Here is an 18,266-nt window from a genome sequence, read left to right as displayed (position 1 = left end):
TCTAGCACAATATTTCGATTTATGGTGAATTTTTGAAAAACTTTTCCTTACGTCCATGCCGATAACTCGGCCGAAAATTTCAAAATTCTTTCGTCATTTTGTCGTAATTTTTGCACTGTTTTATATTAGCCGTTACATAAAGTTTTATATATGAAAATGTGCGCAATTTCATGTAAAATACAACCCATACAACCCATGGTTGTAGCTTTTATTAGTTTGGAAATATTTTCATATAATCTCGATAACTGCCAAAATTTCAACCTTCGGTCAACTTTGACTCGACCGAAATGGTAAAAAAACGCAATTGTAAGCTAAAAATCTTACATTCTAGTAATATTCAATTATTTATCTTCATTTTGCAACAAATTGGAAGTCTCTAGCACAGTATTTCGATTTATGATGAATTTTTGGAAAAAACTTTTTCCTTACATCCGCGCCAGAAATTCTTTCGCCACGTTGTCGTAATGTTTGCACCGTTTTATATTAGTCGTTACATAAAGTTTTATATATTGAAATGTGCGCAATTTCATGTAGAATACAACAGAAAATAACTCATGGTTGTAGCTTTTATCAGTTTTGAAATATTTTCATATAAATCACGATAGCTGCCAAAATTTCAACCTTCGGTCAACTTTAACTCGACCAAAATGGTAGAAAAACGCAATTATAAGCTAAAACTCTTACATTCTAGTAATATTCAATCATGTACCTTCATTTTGCAACAAACTGGAAGTCTCTAGCACAATATTTTGATTTATGGTGAATTTCTGAAAAAAAAAAAAAAAAAATTTTTTCTTGCGTCTGCGTAGCGGTAACTCGCCGAACATCTCGAAATTCTTTAAATCACGTTGTCGTAATGTTTGCATCATTTTACATTAGTCGTTACATAAACTTTTATATATGAAAATGTGCGCAATTTCATGTAGAATACAACAGAAAATAATTCATGGTTGTAGCTTTTATCACTTTTGAAATATTTTCACATAAATCACGATAACTGCCAAAATTTCAACCTTGGTCAACTTTAACTCGACCGAAATGGTCGAAAAATGCAATTGTAAGCTAAAACTCTTACATTCTAGTAATATTCAATCATTTACCTTTATTTTGCAATAAATTGGAAGTCTCTATCACAATATTTCGATTTATGGTGAATTTTTGAAAAAACATTTTCCTTACGTCCGCGCGGTAACTCGGCTGAACATCTCGGAAATTCTTTCGCCACGTTGTCGTAATGTTTGCACCGTTTTATATTAGTCGTTACATAAACTTTTATATATGAAAATGTGTGCAATTTCATGTAGAGTACAACAGAAAATAACTCATGGTTGTAGCTTTTATCAGTTTTGAAATATTTTCATATAAATTAGGATAAATAGAAAAAATTCGACCTTCGGTCAACTTTAACTCGACCGAAATGGTCGAAAACTGCAATTGTAAGCTAAAACACTTACAGTCTAGTAATATTCAATCAATTAACTTCATTTTTCAACAAACGGGAAGTCTCTAGCACAATATTTCGATTTATGGTGAATTTTTGAAAAAAACATTTTTTTACGTCTGCGCGTTATGGATTCATGCATCATATTGTGATAATATTTTCTCTGTGTTGCTTTGATCGTTTTACAATTTGTTATATACCAAAATCATCGCAATTTAGTGTACAATACAATGAAAAAAAATAATCCCGTTAGCTTTAACCGTTTTGCTCACAGCGCGATTTGTATAAAATTATATATGAAAATTTTTTTTTTGGTCGTATATTTCAATATTTATATATGATAATGATATTTTTTTTCATTTCTGATGGTTGCATACTAAACTTCAGGCAATGACAAAAAAAGGAGCCAAAAATGAACTCTTAATCTTAAAAACTAAGCGGGCTGTGATTTTTTAAAAAAACTTTTTTTTCCGCTTCGGCGCTAACTCCCAAACGCCGCCAGCATACGGGAAACATTTTTGTAAATAGAGGCTCGGCGTTTAAGGGTTAAGTTGAAGTTGATTATCAATTTAATATTTACTAGAACAAAAGCTGATTAGCAAACATCATGTCTTTAAGATATCACAGTTACACTCGGTGACAAATCAGTGTTGAAGAAAGACAAACCTATAAAAAAATTATTTTTACCTCCAAAACAGTTATCCATTTAAAAGATGAATTTAAGTGCTGTTAAATGGATAACTGTTTTGGAGGCAAAATTTTTTAAATTGCAAAATATGTTTTTTCATACACACATTAATCATATGTTGTCTTATTTCTGCAGGATATAACTAGTCATGCAAACTTATAATGTTTCAAACTGAGAGGCCTCCATTGTAAACTGTTCCTTTGAAGTTTAGAAGTTTGCTCAAAACCTTCGAAATCTGGGACAACGGAGGAAAAATATATTGTCCTCCCCTTGTTCCAGTCTTTAGGAAGGCATCTCTTCCTGTTGCTTGACTGTCTAGGTTTGGAGATACATATATTAGGGGTTTGTGATTCTAGTATGTGGCAAACAGGTCCACTTCCGATTGTGGAAGCATGCTGGCTATTGTTTGGAAAGAGTGGTTGTCCAACATCCACTCTGTTGAGGCTGTTGTTTCCCTTGTTAGAGTCTGCTATTACAATGAGACCCCCTGTGAGGTGAATTGCAGACATGTGCCACTTCCTTGCTTGCACCATCCGAAGGATGGCTAGCATTACCATATTGAGAGGAGGTGAATGTGATCCTGACCTCTTGATGTAGGATATTGTAGTTATGTTGTCTCTCTCCTCTGGAGGTTTGAGTTTTTGAGAAACAAAAAGACAGCCATCAGCTCCAGGAAATTGATAGAAAAATTCCTGAGTAGCTGATCACCTCACTGGCACCTGACGATCCTCCCAATCTCCTCCCAACCTGTCAACGAGGCATCTGTGTGTTTGTCACTCATACAGATGGAGGAATCAGGGTGACCTATTTCGCCAGAGATTCCTTCCGGATCCAAGGCCGAAGTATCTCTCCAAATCTTTTAATCCTTTGATGAAGTCAGTCTCGCATCTTTTTTCTTGCATGCCATAGCCAGGATTTGCTCACATTTTTAGTTGCAATCTAAGTATTGGATCTATTACTGAATGGAACTGCAGCAGGCCCATAGTACGTTCTGATTGCCATCTGGAAACTCTGGGCCATGCAAGGAACCTTTTGAGGACTTGCCTTATTCTGTTTTGAGTATGATGGGGAGAGGCAACAGGCCGTCAAGAGTATCCCAACACAGTCCCAGCCACCGAAAGTGTCTGCTGGGCGTGAGGCAGGATGTTTTCAAATTTATTATAAAACCTTTTGATTGTACTGTAGTCTGTTGACCAGTGCTCTTGGGTTTTTCAACCATTCTTTTCTTGTGGGCCCCCAGATCTTTTTTGTTTGAGTTCTTGAACAAATACCGTTGCTAATTTTGTAAAATGTTCTTTAGGCAATGCTTAGCCCAAAGGGCATGACTGAATCGGTACGTATTTTTTCCTATCCCGAACCTTAGGAAGGGGCAGAAGGGAATGGCTATAGGGATGTGCCAGTATGGATCTTTCTGACCTATAGAAACTGTCTAGGTCTCTTTTGGAATGATTCAATGTACTTAAGCAACGGTAATTATATGAAAATTTTGGCAAACAATGTGCTTGTTCAATGTTGATTTGTCAAGGATCACTCCTCTTTTGGAGGAATCCTTTTTGAGGACACTGAAGAGACGTACTTGGTGGCGAATATACACGTTTCTCTATGGGCCCCATTAACAGGGCCTTTCTGCACATATAAATAATGCTGTCCCCCACAGGGAAAACTTCCATTGTCTGTGATGTCGTCGAAGCTGACCCCCAACCAATATAATTCCTCTGCCTTTGCCTTTGATAGACATTCCAGGTGTTGTTTTTCCTTTTTCCCCCCCATAAGATGTGAGCTAGGTGGATCCCAGTATCCCTTTAGGGGAAAAGACCCTATTCAGCAACGATAGTTGCATGGGGAATAGAATTCCTTCTGGAAGGTTTCTCCCATGGCTAGCTACAATTTGTGTCCCTGAGCCTTCTGGGTTCAGCAGGGCCATTTCAATGGCAATGTCCACTTCATATTTTTTAATAAGAATGTTAACCTTTAAACGCCGAGCCTCTATTTACAAAAGTGTCTGCCGTATGCCGGCGGTGTTCGGGAGTTAGCGCTGAAAAAAAAGTTTTTTTTTTTAAATCACAACACTCTTAGTTTTAAGATTAAGAGTTCATTTTGGCTCCTTTTTTTCATTGCCTGAAGTTTAGTATGCAACCATCAGAAATGAAAAAAATATCATTACCATATATAAATATTGAAATATATGACAGCACAAAAAAAAAATTTCATATATAATTGTATACAAATCGCGCTGTGAGCAAAACGATTAAAGCTAATAAGTTATTTTTTTTCTTTGTATTGTACACTAAATTACAATGATTTTGGTATATAACAAATTGTAAAACGATCAAAGCAACACAGAGAAAATATTATCACAAAATGATGCATGAATTAAATAACGTGGACGTAAAAAGTTTTTTTAAAATTCACCATAAATCGAAATATTGTGCTAGAGACTTCCTGTTTGTTGCAAAATGAAGGTAATTGATTGAATATTATTAGACTGTAAATTTTTTAGCTTACAATTGCAGTTTTCGACCATTTCGGTCGAGTTAAAGTTGACCGAAGGTTGAATTTTTTCTATTTATCATGATTTATATGAAAATATTTCGAAACTGATAAAGCTACAACCATGAGTTATTTTTTGTTGTATTCTACATGAAATTGCACACATTTTCATATATAAAACTTATGTAATGGCTATTAGAAAAATGGCGCAAACATTATGACAATGTGACGAAAGAATTTCTCAGATTTTCGGCTGAGTTACCGCGCGGACGTAAGGAAAAATTTTTTTCAAAAATTCACCATAAATCGAAATATTGTGCTAGAGTTTTAGCTTACAATTGCATTTTTCGACCATTTTGGTTGAGTCAAAGTTGACTGAAGGTTGAAATTTTGGCACATCGTGATTTATATGAAAATACTTCAAAACTGATAAAAGCTACAACCATGAGTTATTTTCTGTTGTATTCTATATGAAATTGCGCACATTTTCATATATAAAACTTTATGTAATGACTAATATAAAACGGTGCAAACGTTACGACAAAGTGACGAAAGAATTTCCGAGATGTTCGGCAGAGTTACCGCGCGCGGACATAAGGAACAAGTTTTTTCAAAAATTCACCATAAATCGAAATTTTGTGCTAGAGACTTCCAATTTGTTGCAAAATGAAGGTAAATGATTGAATATTACTAGAATGTAAGAGTTTTAGCTTACAATTGCGTTTTTCAACCATTTCGGTCGAGTCAAATTTGACCGAAGGTTGAAATTTTGGCACTTATCGTGATTTATATGAAAATATTTACAAACTGATAGAAGCTACAACCATGGATTGTTTTTTGTTGTATTTTACATGAAACTGCGCACATTTTCAGTTATAAAACTTTATGTAACGGGTAACATAAAACGGTGCAAAAATTACGACAAAATGATGATAGAATTTCTGAAATTTTTGGCCGAGTTACCGCGCGGATGTAAGAAAAGTTTTTTCAAAAATTCACCATAAATCGAAATATTGTGCTAGAGACTTCCAATTTGTTGCAAACTGAAGGTAAATGATTGACTATTACTAGAATGTAAGAGTTTTAGCTTACAACTGCGTTTCTTTACCATTTCGGTCGAGTCAAAGTTGACCAAAGGTTGAAATTTTCTGTAGTCGACGTACAGTACGTCCACTCGTCACCCGACAGACAATTTTAGTCGACTTACGAAACGTCCAGTCGGCGTTTAAGGGTTAACGCCATGTAAAGATTCCTCTACTTCCTACGTGGGGTTAACCTGGGAGGCATTGGGGACTGCTGCTACTGGGTTTTGGCCCAAACACTGATGTTGTTCTGAGACAGGATTAAATATCTGCTGGAAAGATATAATCTCCCCCTTCCTCACCCCTGCTGAATCCTAGGACCCATTGAGACAGCTTAAAAGGAGCTGTTTCGTCCTTAAACTTGCTGCCTGGAGCATACTACAAATCTCGCCTACATCTGGTGACCATGCAAATTTTCCTTGTTTTTTACAAGGACTAGGCTCATGGCAGGTGGTTTGGGCCATACCCACTGGCAAAAAGTGAATCGAGCAATTTACTATGGAACACTTGAACTGAGGATTCTACCTAATGGCAGCCCTGTAGTGATATAAAGCAAGTTGTTATTAGGAGCTAGTTAGTATTAATTGTTTTTAAGCGAGGGACTCTTCCGTAGTTCCTCGTATAGCTTCCATATTACAGGTTAACTGGATTACAAGTGTGCAGTTGTAATACATTTAGTTACATATCTACGTTAGCTTAAACCCTCTAAGGTTTAGGTTAGTTTTCATAACTGTATATGGCTGTATTACTTATACACTGTTAGTCCTTTAGCAATGGCCAAGTGAAATTTTTAATTCCAGTTGTCATGCCATTCAAACTAACTGCTATGAACTAATTTGTTTAACTAACCCAAACTACTGTTTTATATAGCTTAGGGTAATGCTTCTAGTATAACCTACGTTAAGCTAAGAACAGAGGATTTCTTAGAAGGTTCTTGCTTAACCTATTCTAGGCTTATTTACAACTTAAAGATATAAACTATACAGAAAATAATTCTCTTATAATCTGGTTTTCTGTTTTATGTGGCCGAGACTACCCTTTTATCTGATATTTGCCATCACTGTTTTAGGCCAATAGTAGGATATTCCTTAAAAAGAGGTTCCTACTTAATATGGTTAGGCTACTGCCTGTTCTAGGTTTATATCACCTTTAAGGATATAAGCTACATAAGACCCTACTAGCATGTAGCCTTACAGATATGCTACCTAGTCGTAAAAAACTAGGTTATTTTATTGAGCCTAGGATACTATTTATATATAAATAGGCTTATTTGTTCTTTCTTAACCTAGTAAAGGGTATTGCCTAATCCAGATTATTATGGATCACTCTTAAATGTATACCTAGGCTATATAAAAACGGGAAACTTACTAATATGTAACCTTATAGTTAGTCTAGTATTTTTTGTCTAACCCAGGTTGTTGTTTATATCCAATCCTAGGCTATTTGGTCTACTATATGAAACAGTAATCACTAATGTGTAACCTGATAGCCAGGCTATAACTTACTCTAATCTAGGCTACTGCCTAACCTGGATTATTTAATTCACATTTTAGTGTATGGGTTGCATGAAACACAATTAGCCTACCTTACTATGTAGCCTTAAGGCTAGGTTACCATCTCATTGAGCACAGATTACTATTTCATCTATTCCACATTTCTATTTCATCTAGTCCTAGGTTACATGATCTAGGTTAACAATTTAGTCCAAAAATGGGATGTTTCGTAAAAATTTATCACTGAACTTGATATAAGGTAATGCCTAGGCTAGTCCTGGATTATTTAGCTCATGCTCAAGTGCAAAGGCTTATATAAAAGGAAAAAATTTATACTAATATACAGGCAGTCCCTGGTTTATGACGGGTTCCGTTTTTACGCCGCGTCGTAAACCAAAAATCGCCGTAAACCGAAAACTTGTCACAAATCCCAAGAAAACCTTATTTTTAATGCTTTCGGTGTATTGAAAACGATGTAAATGGCATTTTTATTGAGTTTTTCATAAAAAAACCTCCAAATTTTTATTATTCTGCCGTTTTGGAGCCATATTTCTTCCGTCAGATTGGCGTACGATGCGTTGTAACCCCGGAACATGCGTCATAAACCGGGAAATAATTTCTGATGAATATATTTGAAAAGCGTCGTAACCTTGGAACGTCGTAAGCCCAACCCGTCGTAAACCGGGGACTGCCTGTATAGCCTTATTGTTAAGCTATTGATTTATTTTGCCCAGATATTGTTATTACCTGATCCTAGGGTCCTCAGTCTAAGCTAGGCCACTTAGGATACGTAATCCAAGGACATAGGCTACAGACAACCTCCACTATTAATCTAGTCTAAATTATTCTAACTTACTGCCTAGATTATTGTAAACATTCAACAATCTGAAAGGATTTTCTATATTAATAATAAGTTGTGGAACATTTCTTTTAGTTAAAACACTTAGTTAGAATTCAAAACAATTTTCGCTTAACGAACTAGGTAGCAATCAACGCTTTACGAAACTAAGCAGGCTAGCAATCAAGCCAGGTTCCGGCTTTAACACACAAATTATCAATTCCAAAAGTTTAAAACTAAAATTTTTAACTGGAAGTTAATATTATGCACTTATCTTGCAATTTTTGATGTTTCCATGATCCTCGATAATGAAAAAGGAGAAAAAAGTTGATTTTTTTCAGGACGCTGGTAACGACATGAACCATTCGCTATAGACCAAACAGAGATAATGGCTCCTTGGGCTTTTAATGGCCTGGTTGTAAACAAGAGGGCGGATGCGCACACGCAATAGTCACTTCTCTTTCATGCAGGTTCTTTTGACATTGGAAAAACAAGGTTCAGCTTCGCTGAAGAGAAGGGAAAGTGCTCTCTTATCTTTAAGTCCATTATATACTCCACCACGTGTTATAATGTTATTCATTATGACACAATACCTGGCCAAAAAGACCAACTACAAGAGAATTCTTTTATATTAGTTTGGACACCATGGAGCTCTGGTAGACCATGGAAAGGTAACTCCTTGAGGACGAAACAAGCGACTATGCTATAAAAAATAGTGGTTTAAAAGAGATAGCTACATCAGTGGCATTCAGTTTGTATAGAGTTTTCTCTATTTTTCTAAAAATTTATTTTTATAGGTTACTGCATTCTGCCAGTAACATGCCAATATTGGTCATACTTGGAGAGGAAAGCTGGTTGCAAAATTGGATAGTTTGTTTCTGATAAACAAAGTATAACAGTAATAGGATACTGAAATAGGAAGTTCATCTTCCATAGAATTGTCCTTCAGGAGAAAGTCTTCTTTGTTGTTAATCGAGGCCATGTTTCGCTCAGGCTCCAGTGAGCATGGTCACACCAAAAGATGGGAGTAGACAGACTTTTGATGTGAGTCTTGCTCTTTATATACGAGAAGGCCCACGGGGGGTCAGATTCAGCTGCCAGCTGATTGGCTGAAGAGAATACATTCACGCTGCTTATTGACTGGCAAGATTTTCTCGCAAGCCAAGAATTTATCACTGATGGTTTCTCTGCTGCAGCCTTGCTGAGCGGCAGGACTGGTGTGTAACATCATTTTCTGGTATTTCACTGTGAATATTCTGATTTGGCACCGTGAAATACCAGAAAATGATGTCACACACAAGTCCTGCCGCTCAGCAAGGCTGCAGCAGAGAAACCATCATTGATAAATTTTTGGCTTGTGAGAAAATCTCGCCAGCCAATAAGCAGCACGAATGTTTTCTCAGCCAATCATCAGCAGGCAGCTGAATTTGGCTCCCTGCTGACCTTCTCGTATGTAAGAGCAAGACTCACACTGAAAGTCAGTCTACACCCGTCTTTTGGCGTGACCATGCTCACTGGAGCCTGAGCGAAACATGGCCTCAATTAACACCAAAGAAGACTTTCTCCTGAAGGACAACTCAAAAGAAGCCTTTTTCCTGAAGGACATCTATGGAAGATGAACTCCCTATTTCAGTATCCTATTACTGTTATACAGCGTTCATCGGAAATAAACTATCCAATTTTGCAACCTGCTTTCCTCTCCAAGTATGACCAATATTGGCGAGTTACTGGCAGAATGCAGTAACCTAGAAAAATCAATTGCAGTATTAGAAAAATAGAGAAAACTCTATACAAACTGAATGCTGCTGATGCAGCTATTACTTTTAACACCACTTGTATAAAAGAGGGTCTGCTACCTACTTAATAATAATAATAATAATAATAATAATAATAATAATAATAATAATAATAATAATAATGAGGTTGTGATGAAACAAATCATTGAAACCGATAGTAGTAGTTACAATCTTTCAAGCCTTGAGAACAGTAACATAATAAAATATAAATTTTCATAATAAAACTGATTACAGGCAGTCCCCGGTTATTGGCAAGGGTTCCGTTCTGACGGCGTGACGATAACCGAAACTCAGTGATTTTCAGTGCCGAAAAGCGCTGATTTTCAGTTATCGGAGCCTATGTTAGGTATGCATTGGCGCCAGTACCCAATTATTGGCGGCGATAAGCGGAAATCAGCGATTTTCGGTGCTGACAATTGCCAATTTCCGTCACTAGACAAGCCCTGTAAAACCTGATCACTGATAACTGAGCCCGCGATAACCAGGGACTGCCTGTACAGTATCTGGATACCTAAGGGAAAATATGGCCTTCTATTCCTCTGGCTCTTCTGGCTCTGCCTCTGGTTCTTCTGGCTCTGGCTCTGGCTCTGGCTCCTCAGGCTCTTCTTCTGGTTCCTCTTCTGGCACTGGATCTTCTCCTGCTGCTTCTTCACTACTACTACTGCTACTACTGCTATGAGATGACTGACTATCATGTTCAGGAACTGAATGAGTTACTGGTTCTGGGACTGGATCAGGTTCATTAATGCACACAGGTGCATCTTTCTCAGACTCTGAGCCTGAATGATGATGGTGATGGTGATGGATAACTAACGGTGTTTTATCACCTGAAATCATAAGCAAAAGGTATTAAAATGTTATCCACAAAGGGATAACTCAGCATATGTTACTAAACAACCATACATAAAACCAGAACCTGTTCCCCAACCTTATCTTTCCACTCACTGATAATGCTACAGATGAAAAGTCTATCAAAATACAGTAAGCCCTCAGCTGATAAGATGCTTCAAAAGTCTGACTTTCTGATCTTCTGATGTGCAACAAATCAAATATGTAACATACACCCTCTAGCATACACTTAAATATTCAAGGTGTCCCAAAGCAATAAGCATTGTCTAGACAATAATTACAGACATTTCCAAGCCTAACCTAACCTGTACTTTACACTTATCATTCAATTTAAGATATTTATCTAAAAGAAAATTTTTTAAAACACAAAACATGTTTTTCAGTAATAACCAATTAACCTTATTTCTTTCATGAAGTTCCAGTTACATCAACTTCTCCCAAGTGAGACTGAAAAGCCCCTACTGCAAATGCCCAGATCCTCCAATGATGCAATGCATCCCACGTCATTTCCTTGTGCAACTTTGCACTGTCAACAGTTACTTTCCATAGCTCTCACAAATTCACTTTGTGGTAATTTTACCACTGAGCCATCTTTTCCTTATGCTTATCCATTTTGTTTATTCTCTTCTTAGGGATCTGTCTTTTCATTATAATAATGAAACTGAAGAGCCCTGCTTACATTTGCTTCCAAGATGTGTAACATACATGACATTCCATAACAGTAAACAATACTGTGATTTACATAAAAGTACCAGATATAAGAGAGTTCTGCTGGAGAGGAAACTCAGGTTTATGATGGATTGTAGGATAATGCCAAGCCACAGCATTCTAATATATTAATTCTACCAAAGACAAATAAGGTTTCACAAATACATTTTGCTGATTTACAAAAAAGGTTTAACTACAAGAAAATTAAAAACATTAAACAGAGAAGGTAAAAAATTATGTACAATTTACACAAGTAAGTACAATTCCAGGGGAGACTCCACACATCCTGATGGAAGTTTGGACTTCCATTCTTATTTAGCACAGATTCTGCAATTCTAATTTATTTTCACTATTGCCTTTGCATAATACTCTGGTGTTGCATATGTCTTCACAATGCTGTCTAGTGAGGAGGAAATTGGATGTCTTATAAACTGGTTGGTACAACATCTTTTATGATTATAATACCATGAGAAAAGGACTCTCTTAACCGTTAAGGAACGGGCTAAATATATATCAAGCACACACCCTGACCGGGCAAACTTTAAGGTTGGCCAATTTAAAAAAAAAACATCAATGGAAAGAGGAAGATATGCAAAGGCACATGGTGTAAGAAAAAAAATTATAAAAATTTTTCCCTACCTTTCATAGGAAGTTGAAAGTGACTATTTACAACCCTGCGTGGGGCCTCTTTTACAAAAAACTCATAAAAATATGTTAATTTCAACAAGTTATGCATGTTTTTTCTAATAATTTATTTGATTTTATTTTGTAAAATTATAATTACAGCTCACACAATATCATAACAGATGAGAACTAAAATCAGTAACAAATTCTGAGTATACTTCTTGTAAAATATTTATGAGATTTACTGAAACGGGGAGATGCAGTAACTTTTTGTGAGGTACACATGTTTTTCTAATACTTCTTTGCACTTTTCTTTGCAAAATTACAACTACAGCTTGCATATACTATCATAAAAGATAAGAAAACCAACAGCAATCCCTGGGTATATTTATGAGCAAATAAATAAAAAGACGTCCTGGAGCTGTAAAGAGGCACTAATTTACATTCCCCTCTGAAATGTCAGGGCATACTGATTGATGTCTCTCCCGTGCCAAAGTATTATACTGTAGTTGCCATAAGTCATTTATGGACCACTGAAGTGATATAAACATCTTTCCCACTAAATTCACTCAAACAGTATGGCGCGTAATATTAATACTCATATGAGGATTCCCATCCATCACCCAAAACCTGTTATAGATACTCATATGAGGATTCCTGTCCATTAAGGGTAAAAGAGGGGGGATTAAAAATGGTAAATAATCATGGATTTCTAACCTGGAGGCAGTTTTTCTTCATGATTTAAAAAACTTTTCAATTTTCAATTGTTGAAAAATACAGTTTTAATGTATACTTGTGGAAAATGTATGGTAGAAGAAATTTCTTTATCCCAATTTGAAAAAGAGCTATTTATACAAGAATCTGAGTCAAAACTCTTAGCTCTCATGGGCTGACCTTCATACATACAAATACCTAACATTACAGTGGCATGAAACCTCTGTCAAAGTCTTCAATCTTTTCATAAAATACACCGAATTATTTTTATTCTTTCTTTTTACTACTTCCTATACAATGCTTCTATAGTTTAATGTTTAAAAATAATCCAATATAATTCATGACTGTTTTAGAGGTACACTGTACAGGCAGTCCCCGGTTAATGTTGGGCTCCGTTAATGGTGATCCAGTTTTACGAGGCTTGTCTAGCGACGAAAATTGGCAATTTTCAGCGCCGAAAATCACCGATTTCCACTTATCGGCACCAATAACCAAAAACTGGTGCTTTTCAGCACCGATAAGTGAAATTCGCCGAAAAGTGTGAAAATCGACGATTTTCAGTTAGTTTTTCGGTTATCATCACACCCTCAGAATGGAACCCCCGCCAATAACGGGGGACTGCCTGTATTATGTGTTAATGTTATGTCCTCTGGTGAAAGGGAAAATTTGATTTGACTTATATAAATTCTACTCCATGAAACAAATTTTGTTTGAACAGAACATGTTCATATTAGTCCTAGATCCCACCATGATTTATTTCCCGGAAATGACCAATGTCTAATGGGTATTTCTTGAAAGGATATACAGTACTATGAGATGTTCAAAACAGGAACTCTTACATTTTGAAAGTGCTGGGTCTGTATTTTATGGACTCTTTTTAATCAAAATGCAATTTCCCAAGTTACTCCAAAATATTAGGCTCCAGTAAAAGAAAAGTGTTATATTTACCCCCATTTTTAGTTCAAAAGTGGATATCTATAGTGGTACATCCAAATATTTATGTGAATAAACAGATTTCTTTGATGTCATTTTTATTTCAATTAAATACAATATGTAGAGAACAGAGGTCGAAGGGTCAGCAGCGTCACAATATGCTCTAAAATTTGGACTGTGGAGACATTTTTCTTCATTTTACCAATAAGATGGTGGCAATTACCTTTTAAACCTCACTGTTTACAAAAATAAAAAATTTGGTGCCCCTAGCACCCATAATGTCCACCTTAACACAACACTCCCAGTAACACTACAGAAATGATGATTGGTACACAACCTATATAACTGCATGGATTCTATCCTATAGACTACAATGATCAAATGCCTATTATTGTTGGTACTGTATCTGCTTACAAAACATGCCACCTGATCAGACCACAGAAATAATAGAGCCAATAGCAACAAAACAGGTGGTAGCAACTCAAAAGCCACTTAAAAGAAAATGACAATTTGAAGCACCACAGAGTGTCACATAGTGCCACAGAAGAAGACCATCCATGTCTAAATTTAGAAATGAAGTGCACACCATGGATCCACCTTTCAACCTGGAAATAGCCAGGAAGATGGATTTAATATGGATTACATGTTGCCATTTGAGATCTCACACACTTGGCAACATGGTAAACATTGCACTTCCGCCAACCAGACTTGATGTAGTAAGCGTAACTTTAGTGCAGTCTCAAACTGTTGCTTCTTAATGTGGAGAGAAATGTGCCATTGTTACATATACTGTAATCTTGCAAATGCAAAGCCAACACTTCAGATGTAAGCTCAAGAGTCAAAATGTTTGATAACATCTTTATTTGTTTTGGTAATTTTCAGATCTCAATGCCATACTTCACTGCACTAAGTTATATTTTGGATTCTTTAGGTGGTCCAGAGATTCTTCCCCTAGCTCCCTTTCTCACCTAAGGTTATTTGGTGAGCTACAGAATACACTAAACCCATTAACAATTCATGATGATGCACTGTATTGCCTCAACATTGGGAAGTCTGTGTCTGGCAGTGTGAAGGGTGATCTATTTCTGAAAGACAAAAGGCTCTGCATGGCAACAGAAATTTGTACTGTAAATGACTGCAAAGATGATTCTGAAGCTTTGAAAGGGAAATAAAGGGTGGAAAAGTGAAAAATTTTACTCAAGAAGCACTTAAAATTAAATTCACTACAAAAGACAAACAGGTCCACGAGGCAAAATGCACCACAGATATATCTGGAAGGCTACTGTACCTAGCAGTAACACAGAAGGCTGACCTTGCTTTAGTGTTGTCTTATGTGCCACATCCTGGTGACATAAACAAGACCTGCAAGAGTACAGGCAGTCCCCGGTTATCTGCGGGAGTTCCATTCTGACAGCGTGACAATAACCGAAAATCGGCGAATTCTGGCACTTTTTCGGCAATTTTCACACAGAACATCACCAAACGATTTTCGGTTATCGGTGCCTTTGTTAGGTATGTATCAGCACCAATAACTAATTATCGACGCCAATAAGCAGAAATTAGCGATTTTTGGCGCCGTAAAACCGGATCGGCGATAACCAAACCCGCCGATAACTGGGGACAGCCTATACAGGCAGTTCCCGGTTAACAGTGGGCTCAGTTAACAGGGATCTGGTTTTATGGCGCTTGTCTAGCGCCGAAAATCGGCAATTTTCGGCGCCGAAAATCGCCAATTTCCGCTTATCGGCACCAATAATTGGATATTGGCGCCGATACATACCTAAGAGAGGTGCTGATAATCGAAAATTGGAGCTTTTCGGCGCTGATAACCCCTGAAAATCACCGAAAAAGTGCTGAAATCGCTGATTTACGGTTATCATCACACCCTCAGAAACGGAACCCCGCTGATAACCGGGGACTGCCTGTACATTAATGGACAAGTTAGAAAGAATGGGAAAACAAATTACACAGCTGAGAATGTTGATGTGTACATAATTAATGCTATGCTCTTCCTTTGTACCTTGAATCCACCTGCTACCTTTGGAGCTATGGCAATGACCATCCTTTAACAAGTATGCAGCAATACAAACACTACAGGTTTGGCCACTAAACTCACCAGCCTAATACAGTATATGATGACCTTCCTAGCTTCCATACACAGACTGGATGTGATTATATGGCTTCTTCACAAGAAAAACTAAGTGGAAACCTTTTGAAATCATGAAGGGCCATGACAGGTTTACTGCAGCCACTAGCAAACTTGGAGATTTAGATTTGATAAACACAGATGTTTCTGTAACAGTTGAAGAATATGTGTGCTGTATATGGAGTTTGCAACTTAATGAAGATCAATGATGCCAGACTTCATGTTTTTCAAGATGCTGTATGCACCCAAAAAAGCAAAAGATCTACAAGAAAAAAATCAAGGCTTTACAGCCATACTGTCTGCCACTGTGCAACCAAGTATTTTAGCATAAATTGCTAAGAATAAACTTTGTAGCATACATGTAAAAAAATGCGAGAAATTCCAAACCTGTGACATCTGCACCCAACGGACATGGGTGGAAAGTTGGAGACAGACAAAGTAGTCTGGTATACAGGAACAAATGTTCCAGCCATTACTTTTGAAGAAACCTTTTTGCAGGATGAATCAGAGGATGAAAATGATGACCGAAAGTGCAGTTCTTCTGATGAAGAGGAGGAATTGATTATGAATGATTCTGTATGATGTCCAAGTGATCCAAATAAATGTTGATTTCCACTAAATAAAATGTTGTCAAAACATGTTATATCACTGATACTAGAGAACTGAAGGTTTTTGACAGCAATTGGGGTAATTCAGGTCCACTCCTGATATTACAGAAGCACGAAAGTCCACCTACTGGAAGATGTAAGAATTAACATTGTTAGATTCAAGATAATGTCAAAACATAAAGGCATTTTGGGCATTAGTCACACTCCCTGCATGATTGCTATGGGCACCAAATTTTTCCAAAAACTGCCTAGATGTCTCATTTTTGTAATTCATGAGGTTTAAAAGGTATTTGGCACCATTTTAGTTGTAAAAAGAGAAATGTTTAAAAAGAGAAATGTTTCCATAGGCCAAATTTTAGGGCATATGGCAAAACCGCTGACCTTTTGACCTCTGTTCTCTACATATTATATTTATCTGAAATAAAATTGATATTAAAGAAATCTGTTTGTCCATAGAAAGATTCTGACGTACAGATATCCACTAAAAATAGGAGGAAATGCAACACTTTTCCTTTGCCATAAGCCAATATTTTGGAGTAACTTGGGAAGCTGCAATTTGATAAAAATGGTTTATATAATCCAACCCACCACTTTCAAAATGTAAGAGTTCCTGTTTTGAATATCCCATGGTGTACCCTTTCAAGGAATACCCATTAGACATCTGGTCATTTCTGGGAAATAAATCGTGGTGGGCTCTTAAGACTATATCAAACAAACAACTCATTTACCTTACCAAATAGCTATACCAAGATGAAAAGCAATCTGAGTAAATGTTCCCCTGCTGAGTAGTAACCTATCAGGTAAGAAGGTCCTATTAATATAAGATAAGTCACACACTGGCACACTCAAAAGCTCAGGATAAGGAGTTAGTTTGTTTGATCTTATATATTAGTTCCATGGTAACACAGGTGTCTGGCTTTTCAAACCTCTACCAATGGAATAATTCCCAAAGTACATTGAGCTTTGATTCCTTTAGACTTATATCAATCTAATTAAACAAGCCTGTGCAGAAGTAAATTGGAGACATTTAAAAAGTATACAAAAGTAAAGAGGAAAGACATCTGTCTAAATAAAACCAAGAAAACTTACGACATATTCTAACCAACACATAGGAGTTTACCTTGATCACAGTGTGCATGCTCTGAACTGCTACTGCTGCTTCCACTGCCATGTCGCTTTCGTTCAGTTACCATACCACTCCCAAATGAGGAATTATCATAACCTACAAACAAACGTAAGTAGTTAAATACATATTACACTAGAATACACCAAAAAAGAAAAAAAAGCTTACTTAATACAACTTGAAATCATTACTTTGAGCAAATGAAATGCAATTCATAAACAGATTATGCAAAATTACTAACAAACCACTTCATAAAATTCAACAAAACTTATCTAATTAGCAATGCATTTAATGCTTAACTTTTGCTGTGCCTCTTTACCCAGATGGCAGCAGGGTGTCCTACAGAAATTTTAATTTGATATCCCTTTTTTTATTGATAAAAATTATTTTTCAATTATTATCTCCCACATTCTGAATTAATTTTAATTTGATATCCACTTTAGTTGTCTGTAGACGAAAACTATTATTCCGGCTTTGTCTGTCTGTCCGCACTTTATTCTGTCTGCCCTTTTTTCTGTCTGCCGTAAGATCTTAAGAACTACTAAGGCTGGAGGGCTGCAAATTGGTACGTTCAACATTCACCCTCCAATCATCAAACATACCAAATTGCAGCCCTCTAGCCTCAGTAGTTTTCATTTTATTTAAGGTTAAAGTTAGCTATAATCATGCTGCTGGCAACAATATAGGATAAGCCACCACCGGGTCGTGGTTAAAGTTTCATGGGCACAGCTCA

General features: G+C 36.6%; 1 protein-coding gene across 10 annotated transcripts in view; it reads right to left on the bottom strand.

Annotated features, from left to right (window-relative positions):
* LOC136838580 (arrestin domain-containing protein 1-like) overlaps window positions 1-18,266 on the bottom strand; it is a 113,192-nt gene that overhangs the window by 14,485 nt on the left and 80,441 nt on the right. For all 10 annotated transcript variants that reach the window (XM_067103781.1, XM_067103784.1, XM_067103777.1 and 7 more), the window contains exons 9-10: window positions 17,531-17,632; window positions 10,340-10,655 (exon numbers count right to left, since the gene is read on the bottom strand). In XM_067103781.1, coding sequence (XP_066959882.1) covers window positions 10,360-10,655; window positions 17,531-17,632 — 398 coding nt within the window. In that variant the 3' untranslated portion in view covers window positions 10,340-10,359. The remainder of the gene's footprint in view (window positions 1-10,339; window positions 10,656-17,530; window positions 17,633-18,266) is intronic.

Source organism: Macrobrachium rosenbergii, chromosome 5 (assembly GCF_040412425.1).
Source record: "Macrobrachium rosenbergii isolate ZJJX-2024 chromosome 5, ASM4041242v1, whole genome shotgun sequence".
In the NCBI taxonomy this organism is placed as follows: domain Eukaryota; kingdom Metazoa; phylum Arthropoda; class Malacostraca; order Decapoda; family Palaemonidae; genus Macrobrachium; species Macrobrachium rosenbergii.
Note: the sequence above shows the minus strand (reverse complement) of the source record. Positions and strands in the feature narration are given on the sequence as shown.